The 24,017-nt window shown below is 35.0% G+C and overlaps 1 protein-coding gene across 6 annotated transcripts in view; it reads left to right on the top strand.

Moving 5' to 3' along the window:
- SWT1 (SWT1 RNA endoribonuclease homolog) overlaps nucleotides 1–24,017 on the top strand; it is a 100,339-nt gene that overhangs the window by 24,108 nt on the left and 52,214 nt on the right. For all 6 annotated transcript variants that reach the window (XR_006519667.2, XR_011498099.1, XM_014850307.3 and 3 more), the window contains 10 exons: nucleotides 1,068–1,127; nucleotides 2,370–2,499; nucleotides 3,423–3,524; nucleotides 3,917–4,105; nucleotides 8,138–8,231; nucleotides 15,033–15,178; nucleotides 16,643–16,806; nucleotides 18,029–18,167; nucleotides 22,472–22,620; nucleotides 23,478–23,665. Coding sequence is in view for 4 of the 6 variants with exons in the window: in XM_014850307.3 (XP_014705793.1) it covers nucleotides 1,068–1,127; nucleotides 2,370–2,499; nucleotides 3,423–3,524; nucleotides 3,917–4,105; nucleotides 8,138–8,231; nucleotides 15,033–15,178; nucleotides 16,643–16,806; nucleotides 18,029–18,167; nucleotides 22,472–22,620; nucleotides 23,478–23,665 (1,361 nt within the window). In the remaining 2 variants the exon portion in view is untranslated. The remainder of the gene's footprint in view (nucleotides 1–1,067; nucleotides 1,128–2,369; nucleotides 2,500–3,422; nucleotides 3,525–3,916; nucleotides 4,106–8,137; nucleotides 8,232–15,032; nucleotides 15,179–16,642; nucleotides 16,807–18,028; nucleotides 18,168–22,471; nucleotides 22,621–23,477; nucleotides 23,666–24,017) is intronic.

Genomic DNA, 24,017 nt, shown 5'->3' with positions numbered 1-24,017 from the left:
GGAGGTTCAGGAAGTTCTGCTAATTAGCTTGCTTGGCACTTCTTAGCTGAAGAGAACCTTAAAGATCTAGTGAGCTTGAAAGTCAGGTGGAGAAGGGATCATGAAATCCAGGGTCATGGAATAGAAAAGCTGTCATGGGCCTAAGTGTGTAATGTATAAAGTGTTATATCATGTGAAGGTGGATGTTAGGCAGTTAGGTTGGAAGCTGAATTCCCAATGAAGCAGCATTCGATACACTTGTTTAAAGAGGGTCTGTAATTTGTACCATGTGTAGCCTCCTGTAAAATACATGTGAGTTTGGTGTTAACTTGGAGAATTCTTAGAGGATAATTTGGTTTAGTAGCGTCTTTTGCCAAGTTCCCTACTGGTTTGTAGGGTCAGGTAGGTCTCATCCACTCAGCAAAAGTGCCAGTGAAAAACTGGAGTTAGTGGAGAGATTTTCAATCTCTGCTGGAAGACCAGAAATAAAGCACAAACCTCTGGTGCTCTACCCCGTATAATACAATTGTGCGTTTTTTGGCTTTTCCTCCTCAACCATATTATAATCTTCAAGTTCCCTTTGTTGTTTTGTCATGTCCCTTTTAGAAATGGCTCAGTTACTTCTGGATGAAAACTTCCCACCACCGAAGGCCAGCCTGTTTACCCTTGCCTTGGTTCTTTCTATTTCTTAGAGTGGCATGTAGTTTTTTTCTTAGAATATGAATATTTTTAGGAATGCATATATGAATGAGAAAACCCTAAAGAATTTCTACCATCTTTCATGACTTAGCAGAGTGAGGCTTTTCTATTCTAGGGGCAGTTTCTCATCTGGGGGTAGTTTTGCCCCTTAGGGGGCATTCGGCACTTGCCTTCGTGGAGACGTTGTTGATTGTCAGGAGAGGGAGCGGGTCATGCTAGTGATATCTAGTGGGTTGAGGCCAGAGATACTGCTAAACATGCTACAATGTGCAGAACAGCCCCCAAAGCAAAGAATTATCTGACCCCAAGTGTCAATAGTGCCCAGGCTGGAAAACCCTACCCTGGGTATCTGCTTTGTTCTTAACTAATAAAATTACTTTTCGTTTCAGAGTTTTGAAGCACCGTGTTCTTCAGTGTCCCTTGAAAGTATTCAAGATACAGATCAAGAGGTTACTCAAATACTTATTTTTTTTCAATATTTTTAATGAAATTATGTCAAACAGTTCTAATTTTAATTAGAAATAATGACCATAAAAACTTTGGTGATGTAAAAATAACAGTGATCTCTACTTAAATCAATATATAAGTTTTTATGAAGTGATGGAAAACTATTTGGAAAAGTATTTACATTTACTTGATCACCTTTTTGCCTTTGTTTCTGATAAGCTCTAATCTGTTTTGAATGAAGAGCGTGCAGCCTATGGCTCACAAGTTATGTCAATTTTTATTTTTTATTTAGTGTTATCACACTTTTGGCATGCTTATGCCTAGGCTTGCCAAAAAGCAGTATGATATTAACATGTTTTCGCCTCCTTTTTCTAATTAGCAATAACATGAAAATGTTGTTCACTGAAAATGAGAGTGCTGCATATTTTTTACCTTTTGCTTCATTTCCCTGCTAGAATCTCCTGATTGACTCTCAGAGTTGTTGCATAGGATTTTATGTTCTCTGGTCCTAAATTAAAATTAGGTTCATAGAATACTTTGTGTTTTCTATTTAAAGAAGACTTTAAAACCATGTTGATTGCTTTTTATTTGTGACAGCATTCATATTTTTGTATTTTTCTGTCTTCTGGGTCAGTGCTGCTTGGTAGAAGAAAGATCTCTGCCCTTTGCTCTAAAGCCAGATTATGTTTTCATTTCTTTGGATCAAAATACATCAGGGAACTACTCCCCCTAAGTGAGAAGGGTCTTGAGAGCTAGACTTCAGTTTTTGATGGTTCATAAACTATCTTAGAAATCTCAAGAAGAGCACTCATCATCCACATAAAAACATATTTGGCTCCTAAAATACTTTGAAGTGCTAATAGGAATGAGAATTAAGTTATTTTGAAGGTCTGCTATGTACTAGGCTCGGTGAGAGGAGCTTCACAGTATTTCACTTAATCCTCACAAAAATGCTCAAAGGGAATAGATATTTAACATTCCTGTTTTGTAGATGAATAAACTGAGACTCAAGGCAGTTGTATAACTTGCTTGCCTAAGATTAGAGAAGTAATGAGAAAAGACCTATTTTTAGAAACCCTGTGTGTGTTTACAATCTGTATTCTTTTACCATGCTGTCTCCATATTTTTGTAAATTTCTTTATTTCCACAAATCATCTCGTCTTAAGTGAGTTAATTGCTTTCTTCTCTTGTTAATCTGCAGACTAAATAATTCAAACTGTTTTACTGTGAGTCTTACAATTTAGATGCAGATAGTAGAAGAGCTTCATGCTGCGCGTGTGGGAAAAAGTGCGGATTTACCTGTGGTTCCACCTTCTGGAGAGTTAACGAGTATGGAAATTGACTTGGTGGAAGATGATGTACATTCCTCTGCTGGTATACTCTATATGCATATGATAATGTTCATGATCTCCTGTGCTTTCTTAAAAATTAAGAAAGTATATTTCTTTTGGCTACAACGATAAGGTCTAATATTTGTCTTATCATCATTTGTTTTATATATCTCACATTACTAGATGGTTAGAAAGATTTTTCGCTTTCTCTTTTTGCCAAGGGGTGGTAATCAGAGTTGTGAGTTGTCTTTTATTCTTGCTCTTAGTCATAACTTTTAACAATTTCATTTATGTAAAGCACTGATCAGAAATAATGCAAATTGCTCAAAGGTATTTCTATTCATGGATTTCTTATTTATATATAAAATTGTGATCATTCTCACTACGGGAGAAGATGATGATAGATATTATCCAAAATCTGTTGGTATACTCTCTTAATTTGTGTTTATAAAAATAGTAATGCTATGTTACGTTCACATTGCATTTTTCAGTTTACTAAGTGGTTCCTGTGCATTAACTTATCTGACCCTCACACTGGCTCTATGAAATAACAATGCTAGTATTATCACATTTTCTTTCTATTACACATACTTATCTTTTCAATTATATTTTACTCAGAGTATATTTAAAATTAACTTATAATTCTTAAGCACACAGTTACCAGTGATGCAGGACAGTGTTTGGCAACATAGTTACTACTAGGGCGGGTTAGTTTATGATTGAAAATTCACCCATTTATCATATGCAGTTGAAGTCAAAATTCAGCAATTCATAATATTGTACTAGTGGATAATTAAACACTGATTACTGTTCTTAAATAAGAATTGGAGTAAATTTACCTTTGTTATTGTTATCTAAAGGACTACCTTCTCTTAAGAATGCTATCAAAGTTCTGTGATATCGAAATTTTATTTACAACTCTATTATGAAGTGTCATCAAATCCTAACTTTGCTGTTTTTCTCTAGCAAATACTGCTTCAGACACAAAGCTTCTAATTGTAATTGATACAAATATTCTGATGAATCATCTCAAATTTGTTAAAATTTTGAAGACAACAGAAATCACAGGTATTTATAAAACATTTACTGATTCTGATTTTCTTATTTGAGTTGATATTTTATATTAACAGTGATGTGGGTTTTTTTCCCCACATATGTTTCCATTTCGGTATGCTATTAAGCACATATGTATTAAGCATAATCAGCTTAAGTAAAAAAAAGAAAAACAGAGCCTTCACAGGTTAACCCAGCAATCTAAACTTCTCTTGTTTGATATCGAATAGTATTTGTTTTTGTAACATTCTTTTGACACTTACGTCTATTTTTAATTTTCATTTTTTATGTATTATCTCTTTGTTTAGGTTGTGAATTCCTTACTTTAAAAAACTTCCAATTCTCCTACAGCAGTTCAATTTAGTAATAAGTATTGTTGACTTCTGAGAAATCTTTTTATTTTTTAGGCTTTGACAGACTTGTATTAATAATTCCCTGGGTTGTTGTGCAAGAGCTAGATCGTATGAAGGCAGGAAAACTGCTAAAACATGCCCAGCACAAAGCCATACCTGCAGTTCATTTCATCAATGACAGTCTTAAAGATCAAGATCGAAAGCTATGGGGTCAGTCAATACAACTTGCATCTCAAAAACTTTGTAAGTATTGTTCTCTCACGGTCCTTCCTGATTAAGATTTGTTTGGGTGCTGACTCGTTGGAGGGAAATGGTGCAGAACTTCTAAGAAATGTATAACAATTGGAATGTGAAATACAGAACACATTTGGGGTGTTCTATTAGGCTTTGGTTTTGGGGGTCTTTGATTTTTCTTTTTCTTTTTCTCCTAGACCACCTTAGGTTATGTTTGTATTTCACAGATAGTGACAACATAGTTCTAATGTATAGTTGTCTATAGTACAGTACTTTGGATTCTTTTTGTAAAGATCATTGTTGAGTGATGAGGCCAGTAAGTGATCTGGGTTTCTAGTCTGTCACTGTATGCAGTTAGTATGATGCAGAAGCAGGCACTGTTTTCCTCTCGTTTGTCAGAATCTATAGTAAGCAGGTGTTCCTATAATAAAGGTCTATAGATTTCCTCCTAATTTTTTTTCCATATTAGTTTCTCCCCCAACTCCTGGAACTCCTGCAGTAGTTTGAATCAAACCCTAGATAACATATCATATCGTTTTTACCCATAAATACTTTGGTATGTGTTACTAACAGATAAGACTTTTTATTTTATTATTATTTTCTTGTTGCTTTTTCTCCCCAAATCCCCCCAGTACATAGTTGTGTATTTTAGTTGTGGGTCCTTCTAGTTGTGGCATGTGGGACGCCACCTCAACATGGCCTGACCAGCGGCCATGTCCACACCTAGGATCTGAACCGGTGAAACCCTAGGCCGCCGAAGTGGAGCACGCAAACTTAACCACTCAACCACGGGGCTGGCCCCAAGACTTTTTATTTTAAACAGCCACACAGTTAACAAAACTAATCCTTGATCTAAGCTATCATTTTGGTAAAGCCCCAGTCCTTATAAGCAGTGGGAATTTTTCTTACTCTTAATATTTTATTGTTTTTAGTTTGTTGATGCAAAATACATTTTATTATATAATGGTATAGATATTAATGATAATTATAGATAACACTTATATGGCCATTATTCTCCAGACCCTTTTCCAAGTGCTTTACAGCTAATATCTCATTCAAACCTTGTAGTACTTGTGGAAGATAATTTTATTAGCCCCATTTTTTTTTTTTTGAGGAAGGCTGGCCCTGAGCTAATAACCTCCAGCTCAAAAAGTGGTTGTGAAGATTGGTTAATATGTTACGTTATAGTATTTGGTTGCTCATGACCTGGAATAGGTGGTAATTCCCTCATGTCTTCCTTATATGAAAAGCTTATGCAGATTGATTGGAAAATGTAAAATTCTCTTCCCCTAAATGTGCAAAGATTATTAATAGGTAATTCACAAAAGAAGAAATACAACTCGTCAGCCCATTGTTTGCTGCAAGTGTGTTCCTGTTTGTTGTTTTTAATATTATTAATTTCCCATGTATAAAAATTTTTATTTTGTAGCTTTCACTTTTTCCTTTATTTTTTTTTATTGCTTCTGAGTTTAGAAAGTTACTCCTTCTCAGCAGCTGCTAGGAATACTTACAGTGTTTCAGTGCTTTAGGAATATGAGTTAGTAACTTTGCAGGAGAGCAATTTATCAGTGTGGATCAGGAAGCCTAAAGATATAATTCTCTTTGTAGAAATGTATCCTAAAGAAATAGAGATGCTCACAGTGATTTGTATAAATAGTGTTCACCACAGCGTTATTTATATAGCAAAAAATTTGAAACAATGTAACAATTGGAGAAGTTATATACGATGCTATAGCCATATGAGAGAATACTATATTTTGAAAAATGTTCATCAAATGTAATATTAAACAAAATGCGATTTAAAAGAATATAAAGTACAACCCCAAATTTGTTGGATTATGCATATATACTTAGAGATAGTGAATATTGGTTATATTTAGCTGATGAATTATGAGTTATTTTAATTTTCTTTATATTTTCTGAGTTTTCCTGATTTTCTATAGTTATTTTATTTTTATAATAAGGTAAAAATAATTAAAGGCAAAAATAAAGTTATATGCCACCTCCCCTACCAGACATTTGTTCCATCGTTTTTATGTTTTCTTTTATTACTTTTTGTTGATTCATTTATTTGCCAAACATTTGTGCCAATGCTGTTGTAAGTGTTGGGGCTGCAGCAGTGAACGAAACAGACACAGCCTGCTGCTGAGAGGCTTAAATTCTATTCAGTATTAAAAATCATATTAACTGTAGTTTATACAGAATTTGTTGTAGTGTTGTATGTCAGTAGAGGTCATTGCTGTTGAGGTACCATTTAAGCTGACTCTTAGTAAGTATACATAACCTAAAAAGCACATGCTGTTACCATATGTTGGGCCAAATGCTTCATATCAGTTTCCTCCTTTAAACCTCCTGGTTAAGCGGTTTGCCCAAGATTATACGTCTAGTAAGTGAGAAAGCAGGGATTCAAACCCAGATTCGTCTACTTCCAGAGACTTTGTTTTGTTCACTTTTGAATAGTACCTGAGCAGATGCTCAAAAATATTTGTTCAATAAATATTTCATGACTATTCTTGCAGTTTTAAGTGTCTTTTCCAACCCCATGTATCCTAAAAAAAGTGATAGAGCAGATAACATGCTGAACTTTGATACCTTTAGAGCAGGGTACTGTAACCTTTAAACCTCCTTTCATCTGCTGAATTGAGTTGTTTAAAGTTAACTAATGATTTTGAGCTGCCCATTTTGCATTATTATGGTATTTGCTCTGTGAGCTAAAAGAAGGAAAATTGGCTGCTGTAATATATGTCTGTCTGGCTCACTGCTGATTAAAGAACTGAATCATCTCTCCCTCAGGCTCACGCTGAGATCAGTTGAGTTCTGTCTAGACTGCAACGAGATTGTGAGCTCCTAAATTGGTCTTTGCATATCCAGTTACTTAGCACAGGGACCTGGCACAGATCAGGCCCTGTATAAATATCTACTACACGAATGAATGAGTTTTCTAATTTGAATGTTTGAAGGACTAAGTAATATAGGCCAAAAGTTGAGGGAAAAAAGGTGGTAATCTGGGAAAAAAGTTAAGGCTCATTGGCTGGTATGTCTTGAATTTTAGTGTGTTAAGAGACTTGCCAAGATTCTTTTCCAGAAGTGGGTCTAGGGTGTGGTCCCGCAATCTGCAAGCCTCCTAGAGAGTTCTGAAGCAGGTGGCATAAGGACTTATGAGAAACACTGTCTATGGTCCTATTTCAACATAGAACATTATTTTCACAAAAACCAAGCTTTTACTACATGCTTTAAAGCTTGAAGAAAGCCACTGGACCCTCTGTCAGCCGTTAATTAACATTTGTTAGAAATTACTTTTTGTATTCTTTGCCTGGGGCCCATATTGCCTTCTCCAGTACATCTCTAAATGTTGTTGCTTAGAGGTTAAGGAAAAGCAGACACATGAAAGTGGTTCTGTTGCTGGTAGAACAGTTGCTCATTATTGTACAAACGTCTTTTAAGTTGAGATAGCTTTAAGCATGATGTAATCGCATAATTTACTTATAATCTCTAAGTGACTGACCTGAGACTAGAATTCATAGCATTTGGTTTCTAGTATGGCACTTAACTTGCTGATTATGTTTCTTTCCTTTGTGTTTCTGAATAAGCTTATCTTATTCCATTTTAGTAGTAAACTAACCACTTTGTTAAACCCACCACTATATGCTCCTGAATTCTAGATCTAGAATTTTCATGGCATTATTTTGCTGTGTCCTCTTTTTATTTAAAAAGTTTTCTTTCTTTTAGATGTTTTTGATTTGTAAATACAGCCTAGATTGTTCATATAGTATATGGATTTTTTTTTTTCCTTTCTCTCCCCAAAGCCCCCTAGTACATAGTTGTATATTTTTCGTTGTGGGTCCTTGTAGTTGTGGCATGTGGGACGCTGCCTCAGCATGGTTTGCTGAGCAGTGCCATGTCCGCGCCCAGGATTCGAACCAACGAAACACTGGGCCGCCTGCAGCGGAGCGCGAGAACTTAACCACTCCGCCACGGGGCCAGCCCCAGTATCTGGCATTTTAGTGTGCTGATTGATTGTTGCTTTTGTTAAATTTGCAGATGGATTGAGTGATGAGAACAATGATGATCGAGTATTAAAATGCTGTCTTCAGTACCAGCAATTATTCCCTTGTTCTCTTGTTATTCTGTGCACGTGAGTTTCATAGTCATTTTACTCTTATGTTTAAATAGCAACTTATCCCAAAGAATTTTTAAAAATCATACTGTATCCACCATACCAAGGATCTGAAACATACATAATTTTCTAAATCTGCCGGTAAGCATATTGTTATATCTCACATTCTTATAATGTGTAAGCTATAGAAGAATGAGATTTGAATCTCATGAAATTTCATTTCAGTTTAATTTATATGATATTTAGAAGACTTTTGAAAAAGCAGGGGAAAGTCAATTTAATATCCCAGTAAAATAGTTCAGAAATAAAAATCTGACGTTTTTTGGTCATGGGGCAAGAAGCTTATTTAATTGACTAATTAGTTTGTTGGGGAGGGTAGGTTGTGTTACACTTATGTCCTGGGTGCCTGTTATGGGGTTGGAGTTGGAGTCCTGGGTCTGCCACTTATCAGCTTTGTGACCTTGGAAAGTTGCTTGACTTAGTTTTCTTACGTGTAAAATATAGGGAGAATAATAATACTTGCCTCGTGAGGTTATTGTGAGTATTGAGGAAAAAAAAATATATCTATATATAAAGGACTTAAAATTGTGCCCAGTACATCAAATGCTCTCTATAAGAGTTTTTCCTCCTCCTTCCTTCCTCCTCCTTCCTTTCTTCCGTTCCCAACTGATATTTTCATAACTTAATTCTAAGGTAAAACTAACAGTGTTAAGCAAAATTGTATTCATCATATGTGAGAAAAAGCTCTGAAGGAACCAAGCAGAGCAATTTTAATTTGCAGCTTTAGTCTGAATTTTATTCACTGCGAAATGGGAGTTTTACAATTTCATGATTGTGCCTGAATTCTATGTGAAAGGGAGTGATTATAGAAATGAAGAGCCCTAAGATTTTTCTTGTAAGGGGGCTTGGTCAGTTATCATTTCAGCTGTCTTCAAAGATGTTATTCTTTTTGGCATTAAATGAAATATTAGAGATTTCTATCTCTAGGCTTTAAATTATTTTTTGATGAAGGACATAATATATCGTCTTGGAGTTTGTTGAAGGCTGAAATAGAACTAGTAATATGTTAATCAGTTTGAATTTGAGATAAGCTAGATTTGAGAGATAATTGTTGTGTAATTTTTTTAAAGTTCAACTTAGAATGAAAATTAAATTGAAGAGACTTTATCAATTCTCCGTTATTTCTGCAATCAGTGTTTTGGGATTAACAGATGTAACATTTTTTAGTGAAATGAACATTTGTATTCAAACCTTACTTTTTAAAAAAAAATTATTTTATTGAGGTCATATTGGCTTATAATATTGTGCAAATTTCAGGTGTAGTTTATTATGTGGGGCCAGCCCAGAGGTGTAGTAGTTAAGTTTGTGTGCTCTGTGGCCTGGGTTTCATAGGTTTGGATCCCAGGTGTGGACCTAGACACCACTGTAGCAGCCTCCCACGTACAAAATAGAGGAAGATTGACACAGATATTAGGTCAGGGGCAATCTTCCTCACACACACACACACACACACACACACAAATACATTATTATATTATCGGTTTCTATATAGACTGCATCATGTATACCACCAATAGTCTAGTTTTTATCTGTCACCACACATGTGTCCATTTACCCCTTTCACCCTCCCCGAACCTCCTTCTCTGGTAACCTCCAATCTGTTATCCTTATCCATGTGTCACACCTTACTTTTCATTCTGGCGTTATCATGCTCCACATGAGCCTGTTTTTTATTTTTATTTTTTCCTATAAAGGGTGATAGTCATGCCTACTGTGTGAGTCACACCTCCTTATTATAAGGATACATTTATATTGCTTAAATGGATGATAAAGATGATAATTAATATTAATTGATAATGATAGTGAAGGAGAACCCTTCTATCATACTATATACTATACCTGATTCTAAGTTTTCTACTTACATTTACAATCCTAAATATGGGCCAGCAACCCCTAGTTGGTAACTTGAGTCCATATCTCTCTTCTAAACTCTAGACTAGTATGTTCATCTACTTATTTGATATCTCTGCTTGGATGTCTCATAGACATCTGGAACCTACTGTCTCCAGAAATGAACTCCTGATCTTTCCTTCTAAACTGTTTCCATCTGAACAAAAAGTTCCACCTTCCACCCATTTGCTAAAGCTAGAAAACTAGGAGTCATTTTTGATACCTGCCTTTCCCTCGTAATCTATATCCAGTCAATTACGAGTCTTGTATGGTCTTTTCTTTATCTCCCCTGCCACCATCCTATGTCAAACCATGTTATTTTTCCTCTTTTCTTCCTTTTCTACTCTAAGATTAATTATGCTCTCTACTTCTACTCTAGCTCTCCTTCATTTACGCTTCAAAAAGTAATAAAGGTATTTTTAAATTTTTAATTAAAAAAATTTCATTATGGAGAATTTCAACATATTCAAAATGAAAGAGAGCTGATAAACTCCAAAGTACCCAGCTGCAACAATTATCATAATTCTGCCATCTTCTATCTATATCTCCATCCACTCTCTGTTCCCCATATGGTTATCTTCATACAGTTCTTTGTATTTTGAGGAAGAACATACCATATTAAAATGCACAAATCTTAACTCTACAGTGTTGACAGGGGTAGGCTGGTGTAGCCTGCATCCTCCTTGATATATAGAACACTTCCATTACCCCCGAAAATACTCTCTTGCCCCTTTGTGCTCTTTTTCTAGTTTCTAAAGGTGGAAGCTTAAGTCATTTATTTGAGACTGCTGTAGATTTCTTTTTAAGCACTGCTTTAGTTGCATCCCACAAATTTTGATATGTTGTTTGTTTATTTTTATTCAATTCAATATCCTTTATAACTTCCCTTATGATTTCCTTTTTGACCCATAGGTCGTTTAGATGTTTGCTGCTTAATTCCAAATATTTGCAATTTTTCCAGTTATTGTTTTGTTATTTATCTGTACTTTAATTCTGCTATGGCTTGAAAACATAATTTATATGATTTCTATTCTTTTAAATTTGTTAAAGTTTGTATTATGGCCAAGAATATGGTCTACCTTGGTGGATGTTTTATGTGCACTTAAAAAGAATGTATATTCTGCTCTTGTGGGTGGAGTATTCTATAAACTTCCATTAGGTCAAGTTGGTTGATAGTGTTGTTTGGGTCTTCTATAACTTTTCTGATTATCTGTCTACTTATTCTAAGATTACTGAGAGAAGAGTATTGAAATCTCCAACTATAATTGTGGAGTTGTTTACTTCTCTTTTCAGTTCTGTTTGTTTTACTTCATATATTATGAAACTCTGTAGTAAGATGGATACAAATTTAGGATTATTTAGGATTCTCTTCTTGGAGAATTTACCCCTTTCTCATTATATAATATCTCTCTTTGTTTCTGACAATATTCCTGGTTCTGAAGTCTCCTTTGTTTAGTGTTAATATCACTATTCCAGTTTTGTTTTGGTTAGTATTTATATGGTATATCTTTTTCCATCTATTTACTTTTTTTTTTTTAAAGATTTTATTTTTTCCTTTTTCTCCCCAAAGCCCCCCAGTACATAGTTGTATATTCTTCCTTGTGGGTCCTTCTAGTTGTGGCATGTGGGATGCTGCCTCAGCATGGTTTGATGAGCAGTGCCATGTGTGCGCCCAGGATTCGAACCAATGAGACACTGGGCCACCTGCAGCGGAGCGTGTGAACTTAACCACTCGGCCATGGGGCCAGCCCCACCATCTGTTTACTTTTAACCTATCTATGTCTTTAGTATTTTGTGGATGGCATAGAGTTGGTACTTTTGTCCTATCTGACAATTTTTGTCTTTTAATTGATGACTTTATACCATTGATTTATTTGGTTTGATCAAAATCTACCATTTTGCTAATTATTTTCTATTTGTTTCATCTGTTCTTTTCTTCTTTTCCTTTCTTAGATTATTTTTTATGGTGCCATTTTATCTCCATTATTGATTTATTTATACCTTTTTGAAAAACTTTTTAATGGTTTCCCTAGTGTTTACAATATACATCTTTACTTGATCCAAGCCTACTTTCAAATAATATTATATTGCTTCACATGAGGTGTAAGGATCTTATAACAGTATATTCCCAATTTCTTTCTCTCATCCGTTGTGATGTCATTGTCGTGTATTTTACCTTTATGAAATAATAAACACATAATACTTTGCTACTATTTTTGCTTCAGTCATTTACTGTTTAAAGCAATTAAAAATAAAAAAAATGAATATTTTAATCTTTCATTCCATTTTTAGCACTTTTCATTGCTTTTTATAGATTCAGGTTTTTGTTGGTATCATATTCTTTCTGCCTAAACAACTTTCTTTGACATGTGTAAGTTTGTTGGCAATGAATTTTCTAGTTTTGTTTGCCTGATAATGTCATTATTTATTATTTATTTTTGAAAGGCATTTTTGCTGGATATGCAATTGTGGGTTGACTTTTTTTTCCTTCTGGTATTTCAAAGATGTCACTCCATTTTCTTCTAGCTTGTGTGGTTTCTGATGAGAAGTCTGCTATAATAGTTTCTATTCCTCTTTATATAATGTGTCTTTTTTCCCTCTCGTTTTCAGGATTTTTTTCTTTGTCTTTTGCTTTTTTAGCAGTTTGTTTTAGCAGTTTTTAGCAGATGTGCCCAGGTGTGTGTTTGTGTATGTGGGGGTGGGGTAGAGAAAAGGGAAGTTATCCTGTTTGATGTTCTCTGAGCTTCTTGGATCTGTAGTTTGGTGCCTGTCTTTAGTTTTGGAAAATTCTTAGTCATTATTTCTTCAGATATTTCTTCTGCTCCATTCCCTCTTTTGTCCCCTCTTATTACAGAATTACATTGTAGTAGCCAGCCTCCAAGATCACCCCAATGATCTCTGCCTCTTAGTATTAAAGCCTATGTGTAGTCCCCTCCAACACCATACCAGGCTCAGTTGACTGCATGATAAAGAGCAGGCATCAGAACTGATAATGTTACTTCTGCAATTAGGTTATAAAAGACTGGGACTTCCTTCTTGGCCACTCTCTTTCTTTCTCTTCTCTCTTGGATCACTTCTTCTGGGGAAGCAGGCTGCCATGCTGTGAGCAGCCCTCTGGAGAGGCCCACATAGTGAGAAACTGAAGCCTCCAGCCAAGAACCAGTGAGGGGCTGAGGCCTGCCAACAGCCACGTGAATGAGCGCCAATTAACCTTGACATGGCTGCAACCCTAGGCAATACTATGCTCCTGCCTTGTGAGAGACCTTGAGCCAGAACCATCCGGTCAGGTTGCTCCCAGATTCCTGACCCTTAGGAGCTGTGAGAGAATAAATGCTTGTTTTAAGCTGCTAAGTTTTGGGATAACTTGTTACACAGCAGTAGATAACTAATACATGTGTGTATGTTAGACTGTTTGATGTTGTCCCACAGCTCTGGGTTTTTTTTAACCTTTTAGTCTCTTTTTGTTTCAGTTTGGGTAATTTCTGTTGACTTGTCTTCAAATTTGTTTTTCTTTCCTCATGTATTTCAAGTCTGCTGAGGAGCCTGTCAAAGGCATTCTTTATTTCGATAACTGGTTTTTTTAATTACTAGCCACTTCCATTTGATTCTTACAACTTTCATCTGTGCGGAAACTGCCCTTTTGATTTTGCATGCTGTTTACCTTTTCCATTAAAGCCTTTAACATATTAATCAAAACTATTTTAAATTCCCTATCAGATACCTTCAACATCTGTGTCATATCAGAATCTGGTTCTGTTGATTGCTTCATCTCTTGGCAGTGTGTTGTTTTTTCTAGGCAGAATTTATGTGCAGATTTTAGGGCTCACCTACTCTGTGGTTTCCTCCCTTCTTCAGTTTCACCTTTAACTTTTTATCTGCCCTGGCCAGTCCTGAACATTGTCTTCTGACATTTCAAGCCACTAAGACTGTGGCTTTCTGTCATAAGCCATTGATGAATTGGGGAATGCCCTCAGGCGAAAAGATAGAAACTTCTTGTTTTCACCAGTGTAGTGTCTGTCTTGAGGGTAGACCCTCTTCTAGCTTCTGCCTACATTTTAGTGCTCTCTAGAGCCTTCAGATAGTTTTCTGTTGTTGTTCAGATTTTCTGATTCTCATCTGTGGGAAAGTTAGTCTGATTAAGCTGTTCTGCCATTAACAAAAGCTGGAAGCCTGCTGGACTCCAGAATAACAATTTAATAAACACAGATGTGATCATGTCACTTTGCCATTGAAGCCCTTAAAAATGTCTTTGCATTTGTTAATGTCCTTGCCTTTCTCTCTAGCCACGTAAACTGGTCTCCTGCACTATGCTCTAATTATACTGACTTCTTTCTGCAAATAGCAAATTTACACCGTTTGTCTTATGCTCCCTCAGACTAAATTTGTAATTGCCTGCCCTGTGTAAATTATTTCTCTTACCGTGGCTCTCTATTTATTTCTTTTTGGATGATCGTATTCGTATGTTCAAATCTGGCTTCCACGTACCAGGTATAACTTTGGACAAGTTACTTAAACTTTTTACACCTCAGGTTCTCATCTGTGAAATGGCGATAAGATTAGTACCACTCCCACCTAGGAGGTTTGTTGTGAGAATTAAATGGATTGATATGTGTAAAGTGCTTAGAACAGTGCCTGGTACAAGGAAAACTTTTGATATATAATAATTATTATTATCCTCAAAAACTCATATGATGTGCCTCTGCTATGTGTTAATTCCTTTACCTTTTCTGTTTAAAAAGAAATTGCTATCCTTTGTTAATATGTATGCTGAGAATCACCAACCTCTGATTAGATCCCATGTATTTTGAGTTGCTGTGTGATTTATCTTACAAAAAATAAAATATTTTTTCCTCCTAACCTCAACCTTAGGGATGATAGAAATTTAAGAAACAAAGGCCTAATAAGTGGTGTGAAGTCACTCAGTAAAGAAGAATTGAGTGCAGAGTTATTAAACTTATCTCTGAACACAGATGTATGTCATCAGCCTTGTATATCTAAGCAACAATTGAAAGCAGGTAGTATTCTTACTACAAATAATTAGAAATATATCTTATTTTATATCCTAAGATTATTGATAACAATTGGAATTAATAGTAAATTTTCATCTTGTACATTTAAAATAACATTGTTTGCAATATTTGCTGGCACATAAACGGTAGAAATAAATGAATGTTATAATGGTAATCCAAAAGAAAACATAATTAACATTATTGCCTTCTAAATACACTTTTACAAATTAATTTGAATTTTTGTCTGCACACTCACATTTTTACATATTTATAATCACTGTATGCATGCTATTTTGTACCTTGAAGAGTATGGCTTTTAAATTAATAGTAGCTACAGGAAATATTCATTTGAGGTGGAGAGAATTTTTTTGTTTCTTTCTACAATTAGCCTTATATTCATAACCTTTCATTAATACAGTAAAAACTCAGTAATAGAGAAACTTGAGGGACTCTAGTAATAATTTTTTTAAATTTTACACTAATACTTAAAAAAGCTAAAGGCCATACTGTTGTTTAATCTCTTTTTCTTGACCAGAATAATCTGTTCTATAGCTTGTTATTTGATGGCATATTATATTAAATCTGACATAATTTAAAAATACATCCCACCTTTTTCCTCTGTGGGGAATGTAATTATTGAAATCTCTAATATTGTATGTACCTTTTACATATGAATAGAAAAATTCATATGTACCCATGCTACTTTTTTGACCTCTTTGGTAATAAAATTTCTTTTGTCATAATATTCAAAATGGCATTTATTAGAGGTAACAGGATATTCCAGTGTATGGTTTTTCAGGGGTAACATACTTTCAGTTTGCCCATTATATTACTGTCATTTTAAATCCTTAGTTTGTCTTTCTAGAGATAAACCACTTAATAGTTTGAATTTTCCAATAAAGAAATTGCAGTTCTTTTCAGGTATCAAAATAGAAATGTTAATGAAATGATATTAATTAAAATAATAAAAGCTCATTTTAAAAGGAGAGGGCGTAAAGGCAGTTAAGCCAGAGATTTTGGTCCTTTCATAACATATTTGGTCCTTCTTGATGTGAGCTGCAATTGGAAAAATATCCTATTTTTTGGAAGGAAACATTTTGATCCATAGTTCTTGGTTTTCTATTATAAATGTAAAGCATTTTTTGAATTTTTCCTTTTTTGGAAAATAAAAATAAAATTGTAGTTAAAATATCACACTCATTTCTTAAATTTCTATTTTAGTAAAAATATTTAGTTGCCTTTTGTCAAAAAGATAAAGCATTGGCTAACATAGTATATTTATCTTGCATCTAAAACAACAAGTATACTAGAGATACATGTTTCTAAAGAAAGTATTGGTTTGTTTTCCAAGTAATTCAAATACTAATTATATACATAAAATATTTATTAATTATGGCTTAATACTAACTGTATATGTGAAATGTTTACTATCCGTGTCCTAAATAAAGCCTGTAACTGTTTGTTTTAAAGAAGCAGCACCTTTGGAAGAGAGCTGTGAGGAAGAATCTACAAATTCTGGACTACTCATTCTGCTTGAAAGCATCATATCTGACCTTGAAAAATCTCTTGGAACAGCTTTATCTTCAATATTAGAAACAGAAATGAAAATTGCTTTTGGAAACCTTTGGATGGAGGTGATTATTTCAACCCTAATAGTTGGAAATTTCTCTTTTATTGCTAAAGATTTGTTACCTTATTTTAAGAAATATTTCTTGTATAAAATGTGTAAGCTTCATTGTGCTAATCTATATCATATTATGTTTTTTCTGGAAGTTTTTGAAAAAACTTTTTGAAAATTGATGGACATTTCCTAAAGACCAGGACTATATTTTATTCATTTTTTCAGTGAACAAATATTTATTGTGAATCTACTAGTGTCAAACACCTTGCCTCAGGGAGCTTAAGTTGAATTCAGAAAAATTTCTCTCATATGTGAGTCAAAATGTCTTGTATAGGGAATTCCCCTAGCAATATGTATTCAGACAAAGAAGTATATATTTTGGCTTATGTCATGTAAATATGAGAATCAGAGTATAAATTTGATCTTATTAGCAAGATATCTTGAATTTTCTTTAGACTCACATCTTTTCTGCAATCAGTAAAACACAGCATTTGGCTATAGTGGCCTTTTTAGTTTAGTTTAAGGTTTGTTTGCTGTTGACATTTATAGCTGGGAGAAACATTATTCCCCATCAACTATAGATTGTATCTATTCCAGATACTCACTGAGATGCTAATGTTTGCCAGTATGATATGTTTGCTGCTTGATTATTATCAAGTCTTGAACCAAGATGAAGAATGATCAGATGCTTCTAGGAGGGTTGACTTAAATTGGATATTTCATAATAGAGTCTAGGAAAATCATTGCATGTGAATGCTTCAAAAAAGGCCGTGCTGACATCTTGTGGTGCTAAGTGATCAATCTCTTTTTATACATGTCTTTGCAAGAGTGTAGCAAGTGTCAAGCATAGTTGACCACTTTTTTCTGTATAGATTTTTTCCAGTTATATGAAATAATTAGACTGATTTCCTCAAAGAAATGACTGTGTTGAAAAGTAGATTGATGCCATTTGCTGGTTAAAACTATGCTTTTTCCAGTTAGAACTGTGCTTGCTTTTCGCACATATAGTTTCTGAAACTATAAGGACTAATACAAATATGAATTTTACAAAAGCAATTTGCAATGGAATTAGCCTTTAAGATTATGATTGGCTTTAATAAAATATCTTTTAGTTTAAAAAGAATTTAACTATATTTTGCCCAAAAATGTATGTAGGAATTCCTGAATAGGTACTTTTTAATAATTGGAATAATAAATAAATCAATAGATGCTAATTTTTTCTAAATACCTTTTAGATGCTGTACTTGAAACCACCATGGACTCTAATACACTTATTACAGTGCTTTAGAAAACATTGGTTGGCTGTATTTGGATTAGTTATGGAAAAGAACTTGCTTTTAACCATTGAGAGCCTATATGAAAATCTCTATAAAGGTATGAATCTTTTATTTTGCATTTAACAGTGTTGTGTTAAAGTGAGACTAGGAGATATATTCCATGGGATGTGAAGATGAACTAATAAAAAAATTTGTCATTTAGTTCTTAAGTATTCATTTATACTTCTAATTTCTAATAGGAATTTGTGGCAGCTGGTTGAATGGATCTCGTTCATAGAGCTTATGACTCTTAATGGTATCATTGTTGATGTTACTGGATGTTGTGAATATATAATTTTTAATAATGTTTAAAACTTTTTAAACCATATTTTACAGTTTATTCAGATATACAAATAGAATTATTTAGATTTTTTAAATTTCTCATTGGGTTTAACATGCAAACTCTGACCACATTTCATGTACTAATTTTAAAAATAATGTATCAAGGTTTCTATCTAAACTGTAGGGGTAAGGAATAGGAAAGCTTTGGCTGTGGTGCATGGTGAATTTTAGAACCACAAAAGACTATATTCCAGCACTTAGTTGGTGGCTTTTAAAGTACGTTGTACAGAACCTCTTGCAGTGCCTCTGGAGTTGCCACAGACTGGAGGAGGAAAGGTTGGTGGATGGGGAGCCTGGTAAGTGGCCTCTGGCCCTCAACTCCGACTTTAGTCACGCAGCTTCCTTTTATCTGTTTATATTTGGAAATTCCATGTAAGATTTGAAAAAGAAAGTTTCTCTGCTAAGAAGAAAAAGATGTGAAAAGCACTGATCTAATGTTATTAAAGCCCGTTGTTGTATGATGAAGAAAACTAGCCCTGAGAGGGTAAGTGATTTATCCAGAGTCAAACAGATATGTATTGCTGTACCTTTAAAAAGCAAAGTGTAGGGGCCGGCCCCGTGGCGTGGCGCAGTGGTTAAGTTCACAAGTTCCACTTTGGCCGCCCGGGCTTTGCCAGTTCAGATCCAAGGTGCCGGTTCAGATCCCGGGTGCGGACATGGCACCGCTTGGCAGGCCATGCTGTGGCAGGCATCCCACATGTAAAGTGGAGGAAGATGGACACAGATCTTAGCTCAGGGCCAGTCTTCCTCAGCAAAAAGAGGAGGATTGGCAGCAGATGTTAGCTCAGGGCTAATCTTCCTCAAAAAACAAACAAATAAAAAGCAAAGTGTAACCATTACTAGGATGTTCAGTTGGTTCTTGATTTTTTTTGAACTTCTAACATGAAGTGATCTATTCTATGTATTACTTTATTTATTACTTATATCCTGTCAACTTTTAAAAAGTAACTGTGAGTATGAGGGTTATTAAATAACAATCTGATGACAAGAGGGTTTAAGTTAGGTTTAAAGGCACAGGAGCCAGGTAATAAAGAATCAGAAAGATAGCTTTACCCTAAAATATATGCAAACAATTATTGCATCACTTGAATACAGATTTGAACACTAAGCTTCCTGGAAGCTAAGACAAAACAAAAGGAAAAAAATATTCTATAGTAGGTATACCAGTTGTCTCTCTCTTTCCCCTGAAGTGTAAACCCTTTGAAAATTTTTATATCTTTAAAAATTCCTCCAGGGGATTTAAAGCTCCTAATTAGCGACTTATGACTTATACGTGGTAGGTGTTGCATGAATGTCTCTTTTTAAAAGTTACCAATTTTTAAAATAAAGATACTTTCCAGGCATTGTCTTTAACTATGGAACTTATTTATTAGGGGTATTATTATTTAAGGGACATGGAACAACCTACTGGACATGTCTTCAAAGCAGTTTTACAAGATATATAGAAACATTTTTCATATCTTTTACTAGGGGCATAATTTAGTTGATTCTCTCAAAAGAGAAAATCCATAAACTGTGTATGATCTTGAACGAGATTTAGTTTCAAACGGAGGGTATCTAGTTGCCATCTTCCGTCTGTCTGTTTTCCAGCGGTGGGCCGTGTTTCGCTCTTGCACGCAGCTCAGAGGTAGTGGGCAGCAGCTCTAACTGGCAGTAGGGAGAGAAGTGAAAAGATGGTGACTGTTGCTTCTGCTAAAAAGTCATTTTTGGAATCATTGTGTGTGTAATTTATTGATCCTTGGTTTAGAAGAATCTGATGCCTAATGTTTACTGACTTGTGAAGAATACATAATAGAAGTATAAAAGTGCGTTCTGCTCTAAAATAATTTTGAATTGGAAAAATCACAGTTTATGATTTTGTTTAATATCTTTTAATAGTATCCTCAGCTGTTGAGTTATTCGTATGTGTTTAACTTCAGTATAGCAAACTCATATCCTTAGATCCATTCATAGAAAATTGTATGGAAAATGACTAGTAGTTTTTTCTGGCTTTGTTATCTATATTTACTTTAATCTAAATAATTATTGACCTATTTAAGCATTAAACTGTTTAAACTGTGTAGATTTCTTTATGTTATGTCTAAGTACTGAATTTATGTTTGTTATTTCCCTTTTGCCCAAATCTTAGTAAAGGATTTTTGTATGACAGAAATCAAATGATTGATTCAAGAATGTAAGCCCTAGTGAACACTGACTGCCTTGGAGAAGCACCCTTAAAAGAAGTTGTGTCCAGTTTCTCCTCCTCAGGAGACTTACTGGATTCATCTAGTCTACATGCTGTCCTATGTGTGGCATCTCTCATCTCTCTTTTCCCACAGGAATTTAAACTCATTGATTTAAAAAATAACTAAAAATGTGGGGTTTTTTTGAGGAAGATTAGCCCTGAGCTAACTACTGCCAGTCCTCCTCTTTTTACTGAGGAAGCCTGTCCCTGAGCTAACATCTGTGCCCATCATCCTCTACTTTATTTGTGGGACACCTGCCACAGCATGGCTTTCCAAGCAGTGCCCTGTCCGCACCCGGGATCTGAACCGGCGAACCCCTGGCCGCCAAGAAGCAGAATGTGCGAACTTAACTGCTGTGCCACTGGGCCAGCCCCCAACTAAGAGTGTTTTGTAAGGAAATAATAGTGTTTGTTTGATAAAGGAGAAGCCAGAAGCTTGGCTATAACCATCAGATTAGATTAAAATTTCTGAATGTTGTATAATTAATTATTAAAATCTTTTTATTTTCATTTCATCTTTCAGTATTTCGTAAGCAAATGCTTCTTGTGTAAGTGATACAGAGGAACTCTGGGGGCCAGCCTGGTGGTGCAGCAGTTAAGTGTGCACGTTCTGCTTTGGTGGCCCGGGGTTCGCTGGTTCGGATCCTGGGTGCAGACGTGGCACCGCTTGCCAAGCCATGCTGGTGTGGGCGTCCCACATAGAACGTAGAGAAGGATGGGCATGGATGTTAGCTCAGGGCCAGTCTTCCTCAGCAAAAAGAGGATTGGCAGATGTTAGCTCAGGGCTGATCTTCCTCAAAAAGAAAAAAAAGAAAAACAGAGGAACTCTGTTACTTTACCTCACAGTTCCAGTAAAAAAACTATGCTGGTGTTTCAGAATATAACAGAGTCTCTGAAACGATGAAGATTAAAAGAAAACAAAACAAACACATTGCAGCATGGTTATTCTAAATGCCTTTGAAAACTATGTAGCATTCTATCTTAGTAATGGAAATAATTTTTTCTGTTCTGAGTTTTGGTGACATTAGAAAGTTACTTATCTTCATTGTTCTTAACTTTTTAAATCTTTGAAATTATTGCCACTAACCTCTAATTGGTTTGAGAATTTAATGTAAGTAATTTTAGTTTCTTGAGAGAAAATTGTTATACCATTTAATTATTATTTGTAGATTAACTCACTTTACTAATTTACAGGGGACAAAAATTCTGCCAGCTTCTTTTGCCCACAGCTCACTTTTACCCAAATTGTTTATTTTTTGCTGAAGTTGTGTTGTGCAGAGAGAGAGCACACATTATTTTCAATAAACCTAGTATTACATTTCATGTAATGGAATTTGAAGGTAAATCTCAACGTGATAACTGAGTTGATTGAGAGGTACCACATAGAACTTACACGCCTGCCACCGAAATGTGACTCTTCCAATGCCTCCACAGTAATTTGTGTATGAAACAACCTCAGAATTCAAAATCTGTTGTTTAACTTATTTGGTGATTCTCTCTCTTTTCTGAAGAGCATAATGTTCTCTCACTTAACTTTTACTGTGAAGTTGACCGTGTTTAGGGAACTCCTGGAATCTGAATACACAATACGAGAAGCAACTCCAAGAATTTATCTCCAACAAAGCCTGTTTAATTGTTGCTTTTTACACCAGAGCGATCAGTTAGGAGTGTCATGTAGGTGTGAATGCGTACTCTTCTTAACTTCCACAATTAATATTAGATTGGTTTTCCAAAGATGTTTTTGTGTTGTATACTCATTCTTACGTGTTTTTTCCTTCTTAATTTTCTGTTTCCAGCTAACAGTGCAGTGGATTTTACAACAGTGAAATTCCTGCTTCAGGATTCTAAGAGTTTGTTACATGCTTTCAGCACAAGGTCGCATTATGATGGTGTTCTTCCACAGGCCTTTGCTCAAGTAAGCAAACTGCTCCAAACATTTACAGAGGTAAGATAGCTTTGGCATGCTGTTTAGAGTAGCTAATCACATACCTTCTAAAAATGTATTTAGCAGACATGGTCTGGAGCACTGGAAAATGAGCAATCAAACAACACTGCACAGCTTTCTTCCATCCATAAATGAAATAATATAAAATCCCAGCACTGCTGTGACACGGCTTCCATAAGAGGATGTGTGTTTTATAACTTATAATAATAACTGTTTACTCTCCATTCAATTCACTTAGTATTTGCTTAATGCCTTTAGTACGTTAGAATAAGTTAGAATGAAAATATCCTTTACCTGCTGTTGTCTGCATGTTTTAAAAAATTTCCAGAGTATTTTGAGGCATGTTTTGATCCAGTGTGTCTTAGAGTGCAGTTCTGAGGGTATCACTTCCTGAATTAGAAACCGTCAGTGTTTCACCATTGCCCATAGCGTAAGGTTTACATTCTATCCTGATTTTTCTTTTTTTCACACCCTTTGCAGTCTCATTCTTTTTACTAGATTGTAAGGTGCTGAGGCTTGATTACACCTACTTATCATTGTACCCTAGCTGTCCTCTATCTAGTTCAATGCCATATGTGTAGAAGTGTCCGAACAGTGTTCTTAAATTGATACTAACATGTTAGCTAAGAAAGGTCACTATAATTAGTAGATTGGAAATATCATTTGATATAAATGGAAAAGGATAATATTTTTTCTAGCTCTGAGGCTTTTCTGGGAATATTCTGTACATAATCAAGGACAAAGAATAGTCAGCACTTCCTGGAAAGCTAGAACATTTGTAAGTACAATTGACGTTCTGTTTCTCTCACTTACTAGTGAAGGACTAGCTGCATATTATGTAATTCTTATTTCCCCAGGTCAAGGCAAAACTTAAGCAAGATCCTTCAGAAAATACAGTGGGTGAAAAGAAAGAAGATTCTTCTTTGATGAAGTTTAATAACCAGGAAATCACCATTTTCCCAGGTTCTCCTCTTCCCCAACCCAACAGGCATCAAGAAATCTGGTCTATCCTAGAGAATGTTTGGATTACAATATATCAGAACAGGTACCAAATTTCTAAGAATTTTTTGAGTTTTTGGGTTTTCCCTCAATACTGTTATTCATTGAACAGTTGGTTCGGTGAATAGTTGGGTTGTGAGTTTAATGTACTAGATTGTCTTATTGAGGGCTTTTTGTCAAATTGGTACCTTAGGGACAGTGATGCTTAAATAGGGGTGCAAATCAGAATTACCTGGAGAGTTTTAAAAATATATATGCCTAGACTCTGTCCCTAGGAATTCTGATTCAGTAGGACTGAGGTGAAGCTGAGATCATGCATTAAAAAAATCTCCGGGTGATTCACATGTGAAATCTTGATGAGAAGAATTGCCTTTATGTCAAAACAAGTGAATAGTCAC

Source organism: Equus asinus, chromosome 25, assembly GCF_041296235.1.
Source record: "Equus asinus isolate D_3611 breed Donkey chromosome 25, EquAss-T2T_v2, whole genome shotgun sequence".
In the NCBI taxonomy this organism is placed as follows: domain Eukaryota; kingdom Metazoa; phylum Chordata; class Mammalia; order Perissodactyla; family Equidae; genus Equus; species Equus asinus.
The sequence above is the reverse complement of the archived record's forward strand: the minus strand, read 5'-3'. Positions and strand labels throughout refer to the sequence as shown.